The following is a 22,973-nucleotide window of genomic DNA, read 5'->3' on the forward strand; positions in this document are numbered from 1 at the left end:
AGCTAATTTAGTCACTCTTCAAGTTGTTCATCGTTGAAAATGGATTCAAATCTTGCGGACAAATATTCTTTAGATGCCGAAAGACAAGAAGATCATTCAGCATTGCGAGATGGCGAACAACAACCCCGCTTACAACAATTCGATCCTTCACGCAAACAACTCCTTTCCATTCTCGAGTTATCAGGGTCCTTTCACGCAACTTTCCAGGGTGACACTAGCATCGCGAGGTATTTCAACGTTCCGCTTATGAGCGACACTGTGGCAGAGAGGATAGCCTGTCTATTCAACGACCCGCATCCGAAGGTCATTGAATCTGTGGACGATGACTTTGGTGACAGTATTAGTTGGATAGACATTATTCGCGACCAGACATGCGACCTGAAGCTCCAGACCGATGGCAGCTATCATTGTCGCCTTCAACAGCGCAGAGCGTTAATCAAAATATCCGAATATGACCGCAACTTGATTTTCTCAAACGATCTCCGAAACCTTGTTCACATAAAATCCCACGGGGGTGATGTACAGGCGGAGATAGATACGATGAAGCTGGTGAGAACGGAAATATTGTCATTGAATGACGTTGCCATGAAGTGTTTGCATCCCCTCGAGATGCTTTAGTTTTCTCACGATCGCTGACTCGGTCGAGAGCAGTGGTGGATATGAATAATAGCATACTTGGTACACTGGATGCCAAGCTAGATGAGCTTGAAAAACCAGACAAGACGTCTTGTCCCGCTCAAGCTGAATCGATTTCCGCGTGCAACTCGAACGAGACCGATTTGCCAGTTCACTTGCCCCGCGTTAACGGACAAGGAGCAATTCGAAAGAGAGGCAGAAAAAGTCGGCGTGGGTCTGACCTCATGGTAATTGGACAGAAGCTTCCTGTTGACACTAAATAGGCATGCCTCGCAACCCTCCCTGGACCGATGAGGATTTGGACAATTTACCTTCGTGGTTCGAGCCGCGGCGTCATCAGTCCCTAGAAGAGATTGAGCGTGAATTCCTGCGCGACTTTCATCACTACCGGAGCCTCTCTGCCATCCAGACCAAGTTCTATGATCAGAAAAAAAAGACTAAGAAAGACGTCGGACGCCTTCGCAACGAAGGAAAGACTGTTCGTGGAAAACAAATAGTCCCGCCGCCTACTGTGCCCCCGCTCATTCCTCGTACGACAGTAAATCCTGAGACTTTTGAATCATCATTGATTACAAATTCTCCTGCTTGTCCCGAAGAACCTCCTTGCTCGCCCCTCCCGCGAAGTTCTCAAGAGGGACGCATGTTGAGCAAAGAGATTGTTACAACTGAGCAGTCACCACCAGGACATCTTCATGTAGGACGCTCTGAGTCACGGGCTACACGGGATATGGCGGAATGGGACTTATTAGGTCAGTCTGCGAGCTTGAATGATTCTCAACCAAAGTCACTCGAGGATAGTCAAACTTGTATCAATATTCCGTTATCTGCCACCGACATGGTCCCTGAAATCGAGAGATTCTCCGAAACGGAAATCCAAACAAGTGGGCACAATTCTATTGATCATCAAGGTGCAGACGAGAACCGCAAAGAGGATCAGCATGTGTGTGGACCAGAGTCCGTTTCCTCGCAAATGGAAGGCAGGCCGCCGTCCAGTTTAGAGAGTGAAATACTGTTCCATACTGGCAGGGAGGCTGTGGTTTCGCAGAACCATACGGTCGTCACAGCCAGCCCCGTGATGAGCAATTACGGCATAGGATCCTATACTGAGATGGAATTCATTTCCCCGCCTTTTACAGCTACCGACGACCAAGAATTTATGTCCACCGGAGCAGATGGGGCGCAGCCGGCGCTGAGCAACCAAATCGAAAGCAGAGGACTCGAGTACCAAGAGAACCAGGAAGTCCTGCCAGAAAATCTCGAACAAGATGACAATGATCGAGATGTCTCGCACAGACCCTTGACGTTTGTTAACAATCACAACCCAGTGTTTCCTGAGCATTCTAGAAATGAAGCTCAGCCAGAACAGGACACAAATTCTACCAGGGGCTCCGTGAATCCACCGGATAACGTTCCGCCTATCCCACGTTGCGTCATCGAATCCGGTGAACGAACTAACCTTAATACGTCAGGCGATCACCTATCTGACCAGCTCGAAATTCTTGAAAACTCAAATCCAAACAGGAATTTGTCCCAACCCGACGCGCAGCTGAGCAGCGCGGCACATCTCGTTCAGCTGAGAGATGTCACTGATGTACAGCCTATGGATGCACAGCAGGAAGACAAACAAGACCAAGATTTACAGACTGCCAATGCCGGCGCTCCAGTACCATCTGCACCCAATTTTCAAGCTGCATCCTCAACTTGTGTCCCAGGGCCAGGACAGCGCCAGGCGGCGAAACCAAAGCGAAAATATAGCCGCAGAACAAAGACTGGTTGTGTGACTTGTCGACGAAGAAGAAAAAAGTGTGACGAGAAATATCCTTCATGTAAGTCGAGAATTACTTTGAGCGGCCTTTCCGGCGACATTTAAAACAGCGTTTCAAAGGCTAATTGAGCCCTCCAGGCAACAACTGCATTCGAGGTGGATATCTATGTGAGGGTTACATGCCGCAAACTACTCTACGCAGGAAACAGAGGCTTCCAAGCTTAGAAACGCTCTTTCCGCTGACGTCGAGACAAGACCCCTTAGATATCAGTGGACGGCATCCACAAGAAATGTCCCAGCAACGTGACAGACAATTCAACCTGGTCGAAGTCAGCTGGCCATCAAGGCCGATTGTGACTGACAATACTCAGCAGTCAGCCCAGGAATACAACCTCAGCACAAGTGGCACACGCTCCAGCCTCACGTCCTGGTCGGAACGAGGCTTGTCCAGTGACACATATCACTCGCATACGGTTCCGGATTATCATAACGCTCCGCAGATACGCATATCGCACGAGTCTCAGCCCAGATCCGGTCCGCCAACACTTACGCATCTCCTGAATTGAAACTTGGCAATACCGCATGAAGTATACTGGACACTCAGTCGGAAGAACGAGGAGAGACGAATCTGGCATTTACGATGCTCTCCAAATCCTTGGAAAGCCTAGAGCAATAAAATAGAATTTAGATCTTTTCCTAAGATGCCTACGTGAACATTATTTTGAGGAAATTATCGTGTCGAATATTTTGTTTCATAGAGGAATAGAGCCTCATGGAGCCGCAATATTAATCGCTACTGGAGTGAAGTTTAAACGAATTGATCTCCATTACATTGTAGCTGGTGGCAGCGGATGGGAGACCTTTTCAATTTTGGAGAGTATCCAGCAACTTATTATTCTTTCTATGGAGCCGACAGCATAAAACCCCTCCAGCCCAATGACATTACAGTTTCACGAAAAGGGTTTGAATTGTACTTCCATATTGTGATAATTCCAAGGTTCCTGTCGGTCTCATTTTCTGTAGCTGATAGTATTATAGCGCACATAGGGATTTTCTTTGCAGAATTGCGCATGAAATTTGTCCTCATCGGCAAATAAATCTGGATGTGCTAATTTTGTCTTGAATAAGACATTTCAGTGCCCGAACGGTATCCAAGTGACGTTCCATCCTGGAACTTCAATTCTTTGTCATGTTGCATCAGAACACAAAAAGGGCAACAAAGAGACTCTACGCAGTCTCCGCAGGCTGAGCCTTTTATGTTGGAGGACCCCCTCATGCCGCCTCTTTGGATCATAAGTGGTACCCATTGGAGTCCACAAAGCGTAAGCGAAGCGAATAAACAACACTAGGAATGGACCATTAGTATTATCCTAGATTCAATCCAAAGTTCTTGCTTCATACATCAAAGTTGCAGCAGCTTTCTTTATGGCTTCGTTTTTGTCGACGCGACGAAATTTTCCCGAATAATCCGCATGGCCAACAGCAAGCAAAACAACCTACAAGGATGTTAATACTGGTCTTCTTCGATTTGGTTATAGCGGATGGAGAGACTCACAAGTTGTCTTAGGAGTACAGCAGCTCCAGAATGAATTGCTCCACTCTGCTTGGGCGTCCGAAATCGACATATTAGTGTGTGGGATGTAGTTTTCAGATGATATAAAATCTAGATGGGACGAGCGAGAGGTGAGATTAAAATAGCCCATTTTCCATAACACCTCAAACTTATCGGCAGCAACTGGCAAAGACGATTGGAATCTACCTCCGTTCCTCCAAGCTCTACTATGGGTACAACGGTTTTGTTCAACATGGACTAAATTAACCTGACTTCCAGTAACTAATGTTATTGCAGTCCCACTGGAAGATGGTAGGCCCCATGAAAATAGTGGAGGTCAACTGGCCATGCATCTTTAAGACCCTAACCATGCTGTGTCGTATCAGTTTATAATGTACAAATGTTGACCAGATGGTTTTGCCAATTAGGCTACTGTAGCTCAGACAATTCAAACGATCGGGCTGATTTACCCTAAGAGAATTCAAAAAAATATATTCACCGCAGAACAGTACGAATTAGTTGGATCCTCTGTCCGCAAAAGAATTTATTATCCGTTCCTGGTCAACAAAGAACTACGGACTTCGATAGTTGTATCAGTCTGACACATATAGATAAGACTATGGATACAGCATTGAGAAGCATACGTGGATGGCTGATCTAATTCCCAGCAGCTTTAACTATCGTTGGTAGCAGCAGCCTTAACATTGCAATGCAAATGTCGTACACATCAATGGGAAATGGTAAATCGTTAGAGGAAGATCCAGTTTCTTGAATCACGAAATTCAAAAGACCAGAAATGTTCAACGGCGCGTTACTTGTTTTCTGCACAGACACGAACCAAGGCAGACATGAAATTATTGGCCAGATTAAGCACAGTTTGCGGTGGTAGAACTAGAAGTAACATAATTATCTCCAAGTGGGCTTACCAGACATATGTTGTTCAACAGGATACCTATATTCTGCATAAGCCCAGGCACTAAATGTGTCGTCTGATCAGGAATAACTTCAAGCACAATGGCTGTATGTGAATTAGCTTGCACTAATCCCCAGGACAAGTTGGATTGAGAATATGCTGCTGGTATCATGAAGAAACTGCTATTTTCTTAATTACCTACGAGGTGAACATATACTAGCATGATATTTGGCCATAATGCAGGGCTCGAGAACGGAAAGTTGAACAAAAGAGGATGAACAAAGGGAGAGTTTCAGGATACTCTTTAGAATGGCTATGGTAAACGAAACGAACAAAGTGACTTTACTTAGTCTCGAATGGTGAAGATATTCGAATTGAATGTATTTTCCTATCAGAGACCCTTTCGTCTCTTCGAAGCCGCTCCTACATCTGGGCAGAGGTTTTAAATTCAAAGAGGAAATTGAACGTCAGTTCACCAAAATACGAGGTTAGTTGTCTTTACAGTTTGCCATGCTAGAGTTCAACATCACAGCCGCTAACAATACATACAGATTTGGCAGAAGTATGTAAAAATTGAACTTCTGGTGAATTTTCAAACAGTGAATTACTTGTTCTTTCTAATATTGTTGCAATCAGACACTAACATGCTCTCGAGTGTCGTGTAAGGATGTTCAACTATTGCCTTTAGAAGTTGAATCGACTTCTCATCCTCGACTCATCGTTTGCAGACAACCAATCTTCCTCATTCGCCCAAAACCAAAAACTACACCAATGGATCTTCCTCATAGCATATTATTTCAAATTAAATTAATTTCTGCACTGATTGACAATGAACCTAATTTCCAAGCATATGACTTGTTGATTGCACATCTAAGAATATGGTACTAACTGACAGTCGTAGTCATGCAACCCAGGTCCTGAATTTAAAATAGTTACTCTCACGGTGTAGTCATTACTGTACTGGTCCATCCTTCATTGGTTGCAATATGAATAGGCCGTTCACCACAAGCTTATCGAATCCTAGGGGTGACCAAACACAATAAGGTCCCCTACGAATATGCCCAATGAGACTCTTTATTTGGCGTGATAGTGTTATTTTATTTTATTTTCATTTTTTTCCCTCGGTATCCAAAAATAACAACTACCATTGGTTAGGACGTAATCCGTCTCTTTAGGATTACAATAACAAAATAAAGTTGAACTCGGGACGGAAAGAAAGCTATACTAGTCAAAAATCTCTATAGTGCACACGGACTTGGCTACCAGGATAGGAAGAACGCCATGAATCCAAGCTTCCATACGCTTTCTACCGCGGTATTAGTGGATTTCTACTCCAAGCAAATGTCACTGCTCCTAGAGCATTATTGGAGTGCTCTAAGAGTATAGTGTAGATGCCGCGATCTGCTCCTAGAGCACTTATTCCTGCTCTGAGCCCAATCCGGAGGAATGGGAGTTATGCAGGGTCATAGTACGGATTTTGTGGAACATCAAGAGTAAATTCTGTTGCAGCTTATCTTCAGCAACTGCATGGCCTGCTATTGAGTACTAATTACACTAAGCGGGTGATCAGTTGGACAAAGCACAGAGGCAGAAGACGGTCGGGGATTGCGGCACTTGAGGTTTGTATATACATATAGAGAGGAAGAGAAAGCTAAAATTTACATTATGGATACGATGAAGCAATTAGCGATATAATTGAAAGAGGAACCTTACGATTCTACTCATTAATGCATGAGCATGCTACCATTATGTTCGAACTTAGCCGGTTGATGCCTAACTACGTTACAGATGCTACTGTAACTATTGTATTAAATTTCTTCAGGACAAATGCTTTTGTTGATTTTCCACAGCCGAAGCTCTGGAAACTTGACATTTAGAGGCTCAAAGCAGTGCGGAAATAACAATGGAAGGAGCGACGTCACCTTCTCATGAGGAGTACAACAAAACTGCGGTGGTTGTTAGCCCAAATTGCCTTCTTATACTGTAACCTTCATCCCCCCTCTTCTCATCCTCTGTTGCCGTCTGTGGTATGGATGAGCGAATGATGACCAGCTTCTTAGCGCCGTATCACTTTTCAGTTCCCATCTACCTCACTGCGGGATAAGGAAGGCACACTAAGAATCCAGTTATCAACGAGCTTAAGAACCTATTCGCTCTACGATATGCGTAAGTCATTTGACAATACAGTCGTGCTCGAAATCGCCTTGACCAGTTTACACTGAGAAACTCTTTCCTGGCCCCACTGCCAAGGCATTAGCGCGGATCATTATTGAGCTGGTCGTGTTAAATTGAGGGCGAAACAGAAATGCGCTGTGTACTGTATGTACCCTGACGGAAAATTACACCATGCGTGTAAAATGTCGGTGGAATTCCATAGAATCGTATAGTGGATCTGCAAATCATGTGGGGAGGGCTGCCTAGTGCCGGGTAACCTGATGATCTTCCGGGCGACTTCAGTTCTCCTTCTCATGCTGTGCGGCGTGTACTGGTCATCACCTGTGAGGCTGTCTCTTTGGCCTAGAGAACCTCAACAAGTGATATTAGCGACCAACAACCATTCTGACCACTTGGCTGTTGTTTGTAGGCGAACAACACCCTCAACCGCTCCTGATGGTGTAAGCCCTCAACTAATAATTACTCACCTTTAGTCTGTCGTTACAGTAGGCCCAAGAAAATGACTCCCAGTTTTCTCGTTTACCATGATGACTATGGCGTTCAACAAAGCATGGCGCTTGACACGTGGGGGGCGACGATACATCGCAATATGCACCAACACCTGGCAACTTCCGTTGGTCAGCCGCCTCCCCGTCCGACATAAGCTGCATCAACGTCGATCCCATTTCCCCTATCGATTACGCATCTCCACATCAAACTGCTTCGCAAAAGAATAGTCTTCCTTTACCCCAGTACGGTGATTTGGGGGAAGATCGAACATATGACATCCACTACTTGATCGAGTGGAAGGTCACTCTCAATAACAGGACGGTGGCGAAAGATACAGAACAAGATCTGGTTCTAGTCCCTCGATTTCACTGGAGGCCCTTTTTACAGTACAACCAAAGCTAAAGGAGCTACTTGTACGAAAGTACCCACATCGAAAACTTGAATCGGATGACACGTCTGTTGTCGTATCCGCCACTCGGCAGAAGGGCCTCACTCTGAGGTTTGATGGAACGGACATTGATTGGACCTCTATAGAAAAGCAGCTTTTGATTGGGGAGACTTTTTTCTTGCTGGCAAGAAACTGAGACTAGTTATCTCATTCAATTACATGGAGAACGCTTCGACCTCAAACGGAAGTGGCAGGACGACTGGTAAACGAGGCACTTCGTCTGCCACCTAGCGGATGCTGCTTCAACGTCGCGCAGAGATCAATGCTGAAGAGGAGGCCACTGGCCAGCCTGACTGGGACCATTTTTACAGTCTGATACGTTGTTCTAGCCGAACGTGTGAGCTGGGGCCGCACTGCTGGCGCGATCCTATCAGCAAGAAGCATATTAAGCTGACTGTACAAAATCTGGGGGGCCTTGTGAATCATATGGAGCAGGGGGGTGTATTGACATCGCACGATGACGTTCCTGAGTCATTCGTGAAAAAATTATATATACAGGAGCAGCAGCGACTTGAGAGACAAATGGGAGCTTTCCAATCCACAACTGGATATCCTCCCATAAATATCAGCAATGTCCTCCCTGCGTAGTCCTCCCCTCTTTCTGTTCCAAGTTCGCCGACCCCTATGTCGGCCATGTGTCCAGGAGAGAACCCTACGATTTTCTCGAAATTCCCGGTCTGCGAGACCTTGCTGTTACTGAATATAGTGACCGGCAACAATCACAAGTGAGTGATGAAAAACTCAAGGCAGAGTTTCGCAAAGCCCGCGGCACTGCACTTGAATATAGACTAGACCTTGTGCAAGTTCATGAGGATCAGGATCCAGAATCTTTCATCAAAAACGCTGTTAAAAGAGGCATTGCTCGGCGTTTTGTCGGGGACATTAATTGTTGAGTCAAACATTGCACGTGCAACATTAAAGATGGACTAATTGCTGGATCCACATGAGAGAGCTTTACATATGTACAGTACCTCAGGCATTTATCGAAATATAGAACGTAACAAATTTATATTCAACTATTAAGGTTCCTCAATATTCCAGCCTGCGTGTCGAAAATGACCTTTCGCGCTCTTTTCTCTTGCGCCTACAACATCAACACACCATTCGAGAAAAGTATTAAACCCCTGATCGGGGTTCTCTTCATACGTCAGCCACTGTCGTTTGATAAATCCTTTTAGCTCAGCGAAGAACTCTTCGATCGGGTTCAGATCCGGGGAGTAAGGCAGCAAGTATACCAATTTGACCCCAGCCGCAGAGAAAATCTGCTTAAGGCTCCCCGTATGATGGAAAGATGCATTGTCCATGACAAGAACAGATTCGGCTCTGGCCATCTCCCGCAGTGATGTAGGAGTTGTCGTATAAAATCCTCGAAAACAACAGCATCCGTCGATCCCTGGAAACCCCGCAAAAGGATGACACCATCTTGGGTATATGCGGGAAGTATCTGGTATCGCTGTCCGCGGTGAAACCGAGAATCTGGATAGGTGTCACTCCCAATGGAGACCATCCAGTCCGTCTGAAACCCGCTCGTTTATTACAGCCAGACTCATCCACATACACCAAGTGGTAGGATCGGAAAGACGATATAGTCTGGAGATAGTAGTCTCGTAATTCAGCATTTCGCTCCCTCGCTATCCGCCTTGCGGCTTTCTTAGACCATCCAACAGACGCCAGTGCCCTGCCAATGCTATATATAGTCACAAGCATGTGGAATTCATCCCACAAGAAGACCACCATCTCATCCTGGTATAGATCTGGTTTCTCGAGTAGACGCTCACAAAGAAGTTCTAGCATAGGTAGGGTGATCGTTCGTCGCCGGCCGATGCCGTTGGTTGGTGCTCTGACACTGCCAAAGCATCTTAGATTCGAGCGGATGGTCCTGATTGACCGTGGGGTGCAGTGGGCAGCTTCGGCGATTTGTGCATTAGTATGTGGCTGAGTGTCTTGTATCATGTCACGAATTAGCTCGAGCCGCCATGTTTCAAGTCTTGGCGCCATATCTGTACCACTAGCACTGCCCGAACCAATGCTGTGGACCGTGGCCCTTAATGCTGTGTGACGTGATCTCTGGTTGGGCTTCACGGACCACGGTGTCACGTGGCATGCACTATTCCTTCGGGCCGCGGCTTTCTCCAATAGCAGTTTGTCTCTTGCCGCCCCGCTGCGGCCCTTCTCGTTCAGCACGGGGCTGAGCATTCACTGCGGATGACAGGGTCTCGTCTGTCTATCATACAATAGCGCTCTCTCCCATCTTGAGATATAGTAGATGACCCATCAATCCCTACGACTGTCTTTCGGCTCTTCCAAGTATTCGTTACTGAATGTTTATTCCTAAGTTGACTACGCTAGACCTTCCACATGGCCTGCCCCCCGCGAGATGCTTTCCAAATCGGCTGGATCTGTGCCCTCCCGATTGAGGCTGCCGCAGCCACCGAAATGCTGGACGAGAAATTCGGGATTCTCGAGTTGCAAGATGCGGCGGACTCCAATACGTACACATTAGGTCGAATCGGCAAACACCACGTCGTAATCGCCTGCCTACCCGGCGGACAATACGGGACTACCTCAGCCACTACCGTCGCAAATAACATGATTCGCACATTCTCCAAGTCACTTCGAATCGGGTTGATGGTCGGTATCGGGGGCGGAAATCCGTCGGCTGATCATGATATACGGCTCGGCGATGTCGTCATCAGCTACCCCGAAGGCACTTGTGGGGGGTAATTCAATATGATTTGGGGAAGGTTGTTGCAGGGGGTGAATTCGAACGAACCGGGTCTTTGAACAGTCCCCCGAGGTCACTGCTAACAGCACTCGGCATGATGAGGGCTGCTGAGCTAACGGATGATCCTCGATATCCCCAATTTATTCGCAGCGCGACCGAAAGAAACGCGAGAACTCGGAAAAGTTTCACCCGACCGGATACACTGCTCGATCGACTGTTTAAGCCACAGTACGAGCATCCTACAACCGCGCGGAGCTGTGATGGATGCCTGGTAGAATGGGAAGAGCCAAGAAGTGAACGTGAGAACAGTGATCCGCAACTACACTACGGTATCATTGCGTCTGGAAATTCCGTCATCAAACATGGGGGGACAAGGGAGCAGCTGAGGTCGAAGACAGGAGCGCTATGCTTTGAGATGGAGGCAGCCGGTTTGATGTTGGACTTTCCCTGCATCGTCATCCGCGGTGTTTGCGATTATGCCGACTCGCATAAGAACAAGGAGTGGCAAGGATACGCGGCCTTAGCAGCAGCATCATATACGAAAGAGCTGCTGGGATATATTCCCGTGGGCCATATTTCACAAGAGGAATTAGCGGTGGATGTGTGTAGTATGGACAATACATATTAGCTCAGGCTTCGATCGAGAGTGATTTGCTAACGCAACAATATATAGATGAATTAAAAGAAGAAATCAGAGGCACCAATCAACGCTTAGACCGAGCATACGATCAACAAGAACAACACCATCATGAGCAGAAAACAAGAGCCTTGACGGATCAGCAACAGCGTTGTCACCAAGCTTTCAAGATTGGGAATTACACAGAACAAAAGGACATCAATCCAAGAAGAGCAGAAGGAACCTGCCAGTGGGCTCTACAGAGTGATGAATACGTCCGCTGGTCGGAGAGTTGCCACAATGATCTCCTCTGGGTGTCAGCCGATCCAGGCTGCGGGAAGTCTGTACTAGCAAGATCCATAGTCGATGACTACATGCAGGGTTCTGGTCCAGCGGTGACAATATGTTACTTTTTTTTCAAAGACAACGATGAACAGAACCATCTTGCTGCAGCACTGTGTTCCGTACTTCATCAGCTCTTCAGCCAGCGGCCTCATCTATTGTTGCATGCTATACCATCCTGGGAAAAGAACGGGGAGAGTCTCCGACAAGAGGTTGACGAGCTATGGCGGGTCTTTCTAACGGCAACATCAGCTGACCTATCACACAAGACGATATGTATATTTGATGCGCTTGATGAATGCCGTGAGATTGACCAAGATCGATTGATTTTGAAGCTCCAGTCCTTTCACCGCTATGCATGTTCCTCGACACGGGATACCTGTTTAAAATTCCTTGTCACCAGTCGTCCCTATAACCACATCCAGAATCGCTTCCGCGCGATCACAGACTCTTTCCCACGCCTACACTTAAAGGGAGAGGAAGAAAATGATCAGATCCATAAAGAAATAGATCTAGTCGTGAAGATCCGAGTACGGGAACTTGCGAAAACTGCGCTATTGTCATGGGATATACAACAGCGACTTGAGGACCAACTTTTACAAATGGAACACCGGACATATCTTTGGCTATATTTAGCCATTGATGACATTCAATCTACTTTCGAGAATAGCCTTCGGCCAACTGAGGTGTCAATCCAACTAATACCTCCTTCAGTGAATGCAGCATATGAAAAAATCCTCTGTCGAGTCCCAGCCGATCAAAAGGATACAGTCAGAAAGATCTTGGAGATTATCGTGGCGGCACGGCGTCCTCTGACAATACGAGAAATGGCCATGGCGTTGGGTATTGCCACCTGCTCGGAATCGCAAACGGCAAAACAGGCTGGCCTAGATCCAATTCATTTGGACAAGAAGCTTCGGCAATTATGCGGCCTGTTTGTCAATACTAATAACTCCAAAATCTATCTCATCCATCAGACAGCCCGGGAGTTTCTCATTGAAAAGAAAAGTTCGAATAATGTCAATCTTGCATACTGGAGCAGCCTGAGTGATGCAGAAGATCGGATGGCTCAGATTTGTTTGCGATACCTGTTGATGGAGGATTTGGAAGACGACGAAGGCAAATCATGCTCTAATATCCGAAACCTCTTGGAATATTCAGCAGTACATTGGGCCGATCATGTACGGAGGATGGCTTTGACGTCAGGCCAAGAAGTGACCGATCGATTGCATCAACTATATGACATGAGTGGAAAGCGGTTCTCGCTGTGGTTTCCCCTATTTTGGAAGGCAGTGAAGCCATCCGAGAGAACACCCAGAATGAAGGCACTGCATCTGGCAGCATTCAATGGCCATGATGAGGAGATTCGCTTCCTGCTTTCTGTTGGAAAAACGAATGTTAATACAGCAGACGATACATCAACATATCCGGTCATGTGGGCCTCATCGAATGGACATGACAAGACTGTGCAGATGCTGCTAGAGCGAGGAGCCGATGTCAACGCCCAAGGTGGAGAGTACGGAAATGCGCTCCAGGCTGCTTGTTCGGGAGGGCACGACGAGATCGTGCAGTTGCTGCTACAGCGCGGAGCTGATGTCAACGCCCAGGGTGGAGCGTACGGAAATGCGCTCCAGGCTGCTTGTTTTAAAGGACACCACAAGATCGTCGAGATGCTGCTAGAGCGAGGAGCCGATGTCAACGCCCAGGGTGGACGGTACGGAAATGCGCTCCAGGCTGCTTGTTTAGGAGGACACGTCAAGATTGTGCAGATGCTACTAGAGCGAGGAGCTAATGTCAACGCCCAAGGTGGACTGTACGGAAATGCGCTCCAATATGCATGTTTGAAAGGACACGTGAAGATTGTGCAGGTGCTGCTAGAGCGAGGAGCCAATGTCAACGCCCAGGGTGGAGGTTACGGAAATGCGCTCCAGGGTACCTGTTTTAAAGGACACCACAAGATTGTGCAGATGCTGCTAGAGCGAGGAGCCGATGTCAACGCCCAGGGTGGACAGTACGGAAATGCGCTCTGGGCTGCTTGTTTTGAAGCACAGGACAAAATTGTGCAGATGCTGCTAGAGCGAGGAGCCGATGTCAACGCCCAGGGTGGAGAGTACGGAAATGCGCTCCAGGCTGCTTGTTCGGGAGGACACGACAGGATTGTGCAGATGCTGCTAGAGCGAGGAGCCAATGTCAACGCCCAAGGTGGACAGTACGGAAATGCGATCCGGGCTGCTTGTTTGGGCGGACACGTGAAGATTGTGCAGGTGCTGCTAGAGCGAGGAGCCAATGTGAACGCCCAGGGTGGAGAGTACGGAAATGCGCTCCAGGGTACCTGTTTTAAAGGACACCACAAGATTGTGCAGATGCTGCTAGAGCGAGGAGCTGATGTCAACGCCCAGGGTGAACGGTACGGAAATGCGCTCCAGGCTGCTTGTTCGGGAGGACACGACGAGATTGTGCAGATGCTGCTAGAGCGAGGCGCTGATGTCAACGCCCAGGGTGGACGGTACGAAAATGCGCTCCAGGCTACTTGTTCGGGAGGACACGACAAGATTGTACAGATGCTGCTAGAGCGAGGAGCCGATGTCAACGCCAAGGGTAAAGGTTGCGAAAATGCGTTCCAGGATGCATGTTTTAAAGGACACCACAAGATCGTCCAGATGCTGCTAGAGCGAGGAGCTGATGTCAACGCCCAGGGTGGACGGCACGGAAATGCGCTCCAGGCTACTTGTTCGGGAGGACACGACAAGATTGTACAGATGCTGCTAGAGCGAGGAGCCGATGTCAACGCCCAGGGTGGAGAGTACGGAAATGCGCTCCAGGCTGCTTGTTCGGGAGGACACGACGAGATTGTGAAGATGCTGCTAGAGCGAGGAGCTGATGTCAACGCCCAGGGTGGAGAGTACGGAAATGCGCTCCAGGCTGCTTGTTCGGGAGGACACGACAAGATTGTACAGATGCTGCTAGAGCGAGGAGCCGATGTCAACGCCCAGGGTGGACAGTACGGAAATGCGCTCTGGGCTGCTTGTTTTGAAGCACAGGACAAAATTGTGCAGATGCTGGTAGAGCGAGGAGCCGATGTCAACGCCCAGGGTGGAGAGTACGGAAATGCGCTCCAGGCTGCTTGTTCGGGAGGACACGACGAGATTGTGAAGATGCTGCTAGAGCGAGGAGCTGATGTCAACGCCCAGGGTGGAGAGTACGGAAATGCGCTCCGGGTTGCTTGTTCGGGAGGACACGACAAGATCGTGCAGATGCTGCTAGAGCGAGGAGCCGATGTTAACACCCAAGGTGGAGAGTACGGAAATGCGCTCCAGGCTGCTTGTTCGGGAGGGCACGACGAGATCGTGCTGTTGCTGCTACAGCGCGGAGCTGATGTCAACGCCCAGGGTGGACGGTACGGAAATGCGCTCCAGGCTGCTTGTTCGGGAGGACACGACAAGATTGTGAGGATGCTGCTAGAGCGAGGAGCCGATGTCAACGCCCAGGGTGGACGGTACGGAAATGCGCTCTGGGCTGCTTGTTCGGGAGGACACGTGAGGATTGTGCAGATGCTGCTAGAGCGAAGAGCCGATGTCAACGCCCAGGGTGAACGGTACGGAAATGCGCTCCAGGCTGCTTGTTCGGGCGGACACGTGAAGATTGTGCAGGTGCTGCTAGAGCGAGGAGCCAATGTGAACGCCCAGGGTGGAGGTTACGGAAGTGCGCTCCAGGCTGCTTGTTTTAAAGGACACGACAAGATTGTACAGATGCTGCTAGAGCGAAGAGCTGATGTCAACGCCCAGGGTGGAGAGTACGGAAATGCGCTCCAGGCTGCTTGTTTGGGAGGACACGACGAGTTCGTACAGTTGCTGCTAGAGCGCGGGGCCGATGTCAACGCCCAAGGTGGACAATACGGAAATGCGCTCCGGGCTGCTTGTTCGGGAGGACACGACAAGATTGTGCAGATGCTGCTAGAGCGAAGAGCCGATGTCAACGCCCAGGGTGGACGGTCCGGAAATGCGCTCCAGGCTGCTTGTTCGGGAGGACACGACAAGATTGTGAAGATGCTGCTAGAGCGAGGAGCCGATGTCAACGCCCAGGGTGGACATTACGGAAATGCGCTCCAGGCTGCTTGTTCGGGAGGACACGACAAGATCGTGCAGATACTGTTAGAGCATGGAGCTTATCAATGAACACCCTATCTCCCCTTGTCGAAAAGTCTCATATAGTATTGTCATTTTATAATTGCCACATGATTTGCAGATCCACTATACGATTCCATGGAATTCCACCGACGTTTTACACCCATGGTGTAATTTTCCGTCAGGGTACATACAGTACACACCGCATTTTTATTTCGCCCTCAATTTAACACGGCCGGCTCAATAAATGATCCGCGCTAAGGCCTTGGCAGTGGGGCCAGGAAAGAGTTTCTCAGTGTATATTGGTCAAGGCGATTTCGAGCACGACTGTACAGAGCATGTAGCAAAGCTCTCGATCCCGAAGCTAAGGTACTGGTTTATGAGATGATGCCCAAGCTCCTAAGTCCGTCAGGGTCTTTTGTATTCTTATTGAAATCCTCCATCGCATCTATGGCTCCTTTAATCTGGAGCTCCGCTTGCACCAGACATTGACTAATGTTATCAGTCTTTCCCACGGAAATTAAGTGGAGCTTTCGCAGATTTGAATTTTGAATACGTAAGTTAGCCTCCTGGGCCCTAGAATCTTGCAGCTCGCTTTCCAGCTTTTTAATCATTGCTGCAGCTACTTGAATTCTTTGTTCAAGCTTTTGCGCCTCCGTATTCGCATCGTGTTTGGAGCTGTGGTCTGAGAATTTTCCAGCTAACTCTGCTCGGACTTCGCCCTTTCGAATAGCTATGACAAGCTCAATATAGAGGTTGGTGGACATGTCGCTAAGATGCTTTTGAAACAAATGTGTCTTTTTTTCTTCAAAAACCCATCTATATCGATCCCTTTCTAAAGGATGGAGTCGCACCTCTGACGGGGACACATCAATGCCCAGTCTATCTTGTACTTGTTAGCCAACCGAGAAGATTTGGAAGGGAATGTCTTACTGATATGATTTGCGAGTTCTTCCCTACAATTTTTGCGTTCTAGTGCGCGCTTCCTGTTGGCTGGTGTCGACATTATCTACAGCACTTGCAGTTTTCAAATATAGACACCGAGAGCCTCGACCGAAAATTCTGTCACGTAACCCAATTTCATCCTTAGTAGTCCATATATCATTGATTGCGCCTGAAATATGACATAAGCTATGACAAAAACCAGCGAAAACTGGAGTGCCTTGAAAGATCGACTGGTCAACGTCCAATGGATATTCCCCTTCGCTAAATCATCCAGACTAAACCAGGGTGGATATGTGTCAAAGAGGTCTCGACCAACGGCAAAATACTTGAGTATACGAATTTCAGAAGTAAATACTGTATATTAGGTAGGAGCAACCCGTGACAAGCCCGGAACAAACTTTGGAGCATATCTGCATTCCGTACTTTGTTAAGTTCAACTTGTTTCTAAACGCTACCATGCTTTCAATCCAAGGACCTATTATAACTTCAATGAGAACAATGAGTTTTCTTATTCTTTTCTCTGTGGTGTTGAACATTTTTCGATGCTCACTGGCAAGTTGAACTTCATAATTTTTTTTAGATAGGAGTAACATGGATCAAAATGTTGAACAGATACTAGTCATGTCCTATTTGAATAGCGTCCCGTTTATCTTTCATTATTATGGTGGTTGAACTTCGTGAGGGATTTTGACGTTACGACTGGATGTCAAGATTTGAACGGCTGTATGTCTTGTCCATCATGCCACAATCCATAGACTTTATACGGGCCAGGGCCGAAGCTATATAGTATCTGGGAGAATGTGACATTTGCTTCAGTTTTCGGATTACATAGGTTTGAGAACTGGACGTGTTTATTTAAATCTCGCAATTAAGATGGGTGAGGTTTTGCTCGGTTATCAGCAATTGAAGATAGTCATTGAAATACTTCACGATAAATACATCCTGGTAGAGTAACGGTCGGCAACTTGTTGCTACATTTGTTGTCACGCACCATTCTTATAGAAAGTGGAATACGCATAAATGTTTAAAAGTAAACAGGAAGGATAAGCCGAGGATGGAGAGAAGATTGAAAATGATATCGCAATATATAGAGAAGAAAAGATAGCAGAAAAACATTTAACCGGAACGCTTTAGGAGCGTCAAAAGATGGAATGAAATCTAATTACTTATTCTTTATTTGATTCAATCCATGATCTCTTGTGTCCACGAGGAGGCTGATAGCAGTGTGTGTCGACGAGATGAAGTACCAAATCGTGAAAGTTCTCAAATTTCATTGAGCAAGCAGGATGTTCACAAGAATAATACCCTTTTAATTTAGTCAAATGGGCTTCGACGTGATTATGCCACTTCGTGCGGTTGACGATAAACTGGTGCATCCGCTTTGATGGAGGCAGATTCGCATTGCCTAAACAGAACGGGCAAAACCCTGCCTTGATTGGGGCATTGCGAAACATCAATGGATCACATCGCAGTAGCTCCTGAGGTCGTTCAAGATGGTTCTTGCAGTGAGATTCCCACTTTGCTGGGTCGTTAAACCAACTGTCACATTCGAAACACATTTCCGCAAAATCGTACTTGCTCATATGGCAAAGCTTAGTTTTATAACAACGATAAAGGTGTAGCCATCTTCGATGAGGATAGAAACTAAGGTTGTTAGCGTAGAATCATTATCAATTATCAAGGGAACTAACTTGTCCATTTTTTCTCCACACGGACATTTCCCATCTACTGGCTGGAGGCCAGAACGATAAGCAACAGGGCGTATTTCTTTGCAGAGAGACTCCAGCGCCTCTAACGTCTGTCTTCCTTGGCAACTTCGTAAGCTAACCCTCTGAGGGAGCACTGTCGCTAATAAATCACGCTCCGGCATAACCCTTCGTCTGTAGTGGAAAAGATTCTGTTCGTGTAATTCGCCTGGGTGCCCAGAGGATTTTGTCAGAGTATTGGGCTGCAACATTTGAACCATCTTTAGCTCCTCTTTATAGAGTCGCTGCTTTTCATTGTAAACTTGATGTTGCTTGACTTGAATTTCGCGTTTCTGTTTATGGTCATTCGTAAAAGGTAATAAAGCACCTAGGGAATCCATGTCTCTGTTGAGAGCACGAACATCATCCCGGTCTTCGAACTCAAATTCCGCCTTTGCGGGAAGTGACTGTAACAGTTGAGGGTTTTGATAAATCCCCATTCCGCGGCGGTTTTGGATATGCCCATGCCGGCTTTCAATGCCAAGATAAGTTGCTGGGCCATCTACTTCGCTAAGCGGATGGGCATAGTACTTTCCGTATGTATCTCGATTGGACTGTCCCGCGAACTTCATGCGTGCCGATTCAGAGTGCTTCTTATCTGCTAAGATTTAGCCAGCGTCTGGGGAACTTCAAACGCTGCGGGAATGTACCTGCTTCCATGAGCGCCCATCTTCGGCAGGCGCGGATGGTGACGTTTCGAATGAACCCACTGCGGTGACCCAGCCCGACAAACTCTTTGCCAAAAGCATCTGCTCCCCGAGCTTTTCCGCTACTCTTGTTCACATGTTGTTCACTGAATGGTCGGAATACTGGAACCTCCAGAACATGTTCCTTGAAGACAATAACTTGCAAGACTTCATTTTTGATGGGAGAGGTGTTTGTGTAGGCTTCTGCCGTATTCAGGATTTCACCGATTGAAGAAAAATCCCGAAATGCATCGTCGGCAGATGCCATCGGCAAAAAGAATGTAAGAATATTGAAAAAAAGGGGTACTTCCTCCCTGTAGATTTCGTAGAAGGCGTGGATTGGGAGTTCCCATCGTTTTTTTCTCCAGTGGCCTTTAACGAATTCTCGCTGGTAGGTAAGTACTAGCACAGATTGTCCATCAACATTCTCGATACTAAGAATGAAATGCTAATATAGTGACTTAGTATAGAGCCTGTCTTTCTCACCATCTACTTAAACCCACACTTACCTTGTAACAGGCCGCCATAACTCTGGCTTCTAGCTCCTTATCTTCCTTGTCTGTACCATGTTCTCTTGACACCTTTCGCCGACATGTCGACTCATGAACCTCTCCTGTTCTTGCTGATGTGAAACAGTACAAAAGAATCGCCGCACTTAGTTGCACTCTCGTTCTATCAGGGATCTCACCGCGAAACTCGTGAAAGTCCCTACACCATAGCTGAGTCATAAGCACAGTAAGGTCATTTGGCGACAGCCCATCTTTATCCATTTCGTCAGTCGAAAGGGAGATCTTTTCTTTAAGCCCTTGAATAATCCATTAGACAGATCGATTAGCATACCAATCAACCCAGAAACAGGTAAAAATGTCGGACCTCTCGCAGTGTTGTAGACACCTCTATCGGGAAGTTGTATTTTCTCCTAAGGGACATGCCTGCCTCAAAATCTCTGCGAAAGGACTCAACCGTTCCAATCGTAGGCCTCTCTTTGATCCGACCTTTCATGCCACGCGCTGCAAACTCTAAAAAGGCCTTATAGGTCTTGATATCTGGAGGGTCTATAGCTTGGGGATGTAGCGAAATAAACCTGAAATGAACAGACAATTGAGTAAGTCAATATCACTCCGAAGTAAACGATGCTAGTAGTACTAACTTGTCAAAAATGTGAAGTGCACGGTCATACTGGTCTCCGGTACGTGGGAGGATAGCTCGGGCGATTTCCGAGTTATCATGCTCACTAAAATCAACAAGATGAGAAAATTTCAATAATGGATCTTCAGATTTCATTTTTGAAATGACGGGGCGTAGGGAGAAGTAGGAGGATAATGGCCACCCAGCGGCATGGTGCTGGGTTTTATCTTTGCGAAATCGCTAAGACTTTCCCTGCACCAGAATGGGCCAATGCACCTGTTCAACTACGAGGCTCAGCCTTCAGGCAGTCTTGGGTGAAGAGTATTCAGGGTCCTGAATTGCCGCCTGAAGCCGCCTGAAGAGCGGCGGGATCGCCCATGCCCGATTGGGCGACCCTGGGTGACCACCGCCATACATGTACTGTTGCATGTATCCTTTTCTTTTTTTTTTTTTGTTTTTTGGCGTTGGATTCCAATTAAACTCAGTTACTTGTAATATATATTTGTAGTTCTTATATTTACCTTTTCTAGCAAATCACTAGATGGATCTGCATGTCTAGTTCAAAGCTCAAACATCTTCTGTTCCATGTAACGCCGGGCTATGTCATGACCAGCAATCGTAACAACTATATTCTCTGAACAGCATCCAGTAAATTAAAAAGCATTGTGGAATTCATCGAGGCGTGGGAAGGTTAAGTGAGTAATTGTGGAGGCTATGGAGTATTGAGCTATTCTTTGTTTTAGTAATCAATAAAGCTATGTTTCTCGCACCTCTATTTGGTTAGATATTCGATAATTGAGCAATTTGTTTGTGTGATGAGGGATCTACAGGGTGGGAGAGAAATATATATATCTCACAGGATGTCTTTCACTGCTCAACAAACAACACACGCCACATACGATCAATATAGCGCATCATCACACAAACGAAAATACCACACCAACCGATAATATATAGACAAGCTGCCGCACTATGTATATCTGCCACGGTTGTGAGATTGTGTGGTACATTGGCGTCCCCAGATTTAGATCCGTGGCATATCGACGCCTCATCGGGTAGAATTTCTCCTCACCAATGTCGGCTTGATATAGATCGATATAGTTAGCCAACGGCTGCTGCCTAGTGAGGATGACCAGCATGCGCCAAGAACTATGCGCCAGAAGTGAGCGATTCTCCATGTATTGTAACGAGAGGACGAATGGGGAAGAATCCAATGGGTCTGCCCGCCCCGCAATTAAAGCCAGACCAGCGAGAACCAGGACAGCTGCAACCGAAGCTGTCACATAAGCAGAGAAGAGTATCTATTTTGATCGAATTTCCGCGAGCCCTGATAGGATAATGAGATCGGCACGCTACTCCTTTCGTTAATACCAGCTAACCGCCGAATCCACATGGCAGAACGGTCAGATTTATTAATAGTCCGGAGAATTCCCCCTAGCAACACCCCCCTGTGCGAAACGCCCTCTCAGGACTCGCGGTTTGGCTTAGCGCGTTGCTATATCGATCGGGCACCAATAACATCGCCGTTTGGCCTGGTGCGACTGCAGTAGCCGCCGGCCATGTGCCAATCAGAATGCTGTGCCCAGACAATATCCCTGCTAGCGCCCTGCAGCCGCCAGCACCCTGTTTATAGATGTTTCGAGTTCGATCAGTGAGCTTGGACTGAAGGATCGCATCTCTATATGTACCCGCCATTCCCTGGTCCGATTGCGATCTCCATCTCTCCTTCATACGCTGCTCACTTTCACTCCTTTCTTTCTCGGATCTGCTGGACAGGCTTAAGCTAAAGAACATAATACCTCCTTCACCTCACCCATTGAACATATTGCCCTCCAAAATCACCACCATGCGCCTGCCATCTCTCCTCGTCTGCTTCGCGGCAGTCTCCCTGGCTCAGCCGACCCGCTTCTTCGACGATATCTACAATTACTCGGAGAACCTGGCTGAATTCTACAGCAAAGTGAGCGAGCACATCAATAACGCCAAGCATCAGTCCAAGCCCTCCATGGCTTGCAACCCGTCCACAATCACGCTGCCCTCCTTTGCGTCCGGCCTCCCGAGTCCCACTGGCCTCTCGCCAATGTACGTTGCGCTGGGACGAGGCACACAGGTATGTCATTTACTCCAAAACCTCGAAAGCCATTCACTAACAGTCGCATTTCCCAGAACTACACCTGTGCAGACTCGACCGAAAACTCCATCCCGGTGGCCATCGGCGCCCTCGCCAACCTGTACAACGCCACCTGCATCGCATCGAATTTCCCCGACCTGATGGAGATGCTGCCCAACATCGCCTACAACATCCCGCTCCCGGATTTTGAGTATACCGCTCTCCCACCGGCCAACATCGACCTGATGGGCCACCACTTCTTCTACGACTCCACCACCCCGGAGTTCAACCTCGACACCACCACCAGCAAGCAGTACGGGGTTGCTATGACCAAGAAGCAGAGTTCAATCAACGCGCCCTCGGATGCATTCAAGGGCGATTATGGTGCCGTTGCGTGGCTCTACCTCACTACGACCACGGGTACGGTGGGCAACTACAAGAGTGTCTACCGGGTCAACACGGCTGGCGGGAATCCGCCCACGACGTGCAAGGGCATGCCGTCTGTGTTCACCATGCAGTACTCGGCCAACTACTACTTCTTTGGATCATCTTAGTTGTCTTTTTGTGTTTTTGT

General features: G+C 47.5%; 4 protein-coding genes across 4 annotated transcripts; 3 read left to right on the top strand and 1 right to left on the bottom strand.

Moving 5' to 3' along the window:
• Positions 1-901: 901 nt before the first annotated feature.
• Positions 902-2,506, top strand: N7474_005101 (Zn(II)2Cys6 transcription factor domain-containing protein; the record flags this gene model as incomplete). Its single annotated transcript, XM_057196516.1, has 1 exon — positions 902-2,506. The coding sequence occupies one exon, from the start codon at positions 902-904 to the stop codon at positions 2,504-2,506; it is 1,605 nt and encodes a 534-aa protein (XP_057053912.1).
• Positions 2,507-10,336: 7,830 nt separating this feature from the next.
• N7474_005102 (uncharacterized protein) lies at positions 10,337-15,836 on the top strand (the record flags this gene model as incomplete). The annotated part of the gene is made up of 3 exons (XM_057196517.1): positions 10,337-10,698; positions 10,767-11,311; positions 11,377-15,836. The coding sequence occupies 3 exons, from the start codon at positions 10,337-10,339 to the stop codon at positions 15,834-15,836; spliced, it is 5,367 nt and encodes a 1,788-aa protein (XP_057053913.1).
• Positions 15,837-17,896: 2,060 nt separating this feature from the next.
• On the bottom strand, positions 17,897-20,505 carry N7474_005103 (uncharacterized protein; the record flags this gene model as incomplete). The annotated part of the gene is given in 6 exon segments (XM_057196518.1): positions 17,897-18,322; positions 18,337-19,065; positions 19,169-19,609; positions 19,671-19,952; positions 20,035-20,245; positions 20,312-20,505. Coding segments are annotated over 6 exon segments (2,283 nt in total), but the record flags the coding sequence as incomplete, so codon positions are not given.
• Positions 20,506-22,135: 1,630 nt separating this feature from the next.
• On the top strand, positions 22,136-22,953 carry N7474_005104 (uncharacterized protein; the record flags this gene model as incomplete). The annotated part of the gene is made up of 2 exons (XM_057196519.1): positions 22,136-22,399; positions 22,456-22,953. 2 exons carry the CDS (start codon positions 22,136-22,138, stop codon positions 22,951-22,953), a joined length of 762 nt encoding a protein of 253 aa, XP_057053915.1.
• Positions 22,954-22,973: the final 20 nt, after the last annotated feature.

This window comes from Penicillium riverlandense, assembly GCF_028828495.1.
Source record: "Penicillium riverlandense strain IBT 135883 chromosome Unknown utg000003l_segment0_segment0, whole genome shotgun sequence".
NCBI lineage: Eukaryota > Fungi > Ascomycota > Eurotiomycetes > Eurotiales > Aspergillaceae > Penicillium > Penicillium riverlandense.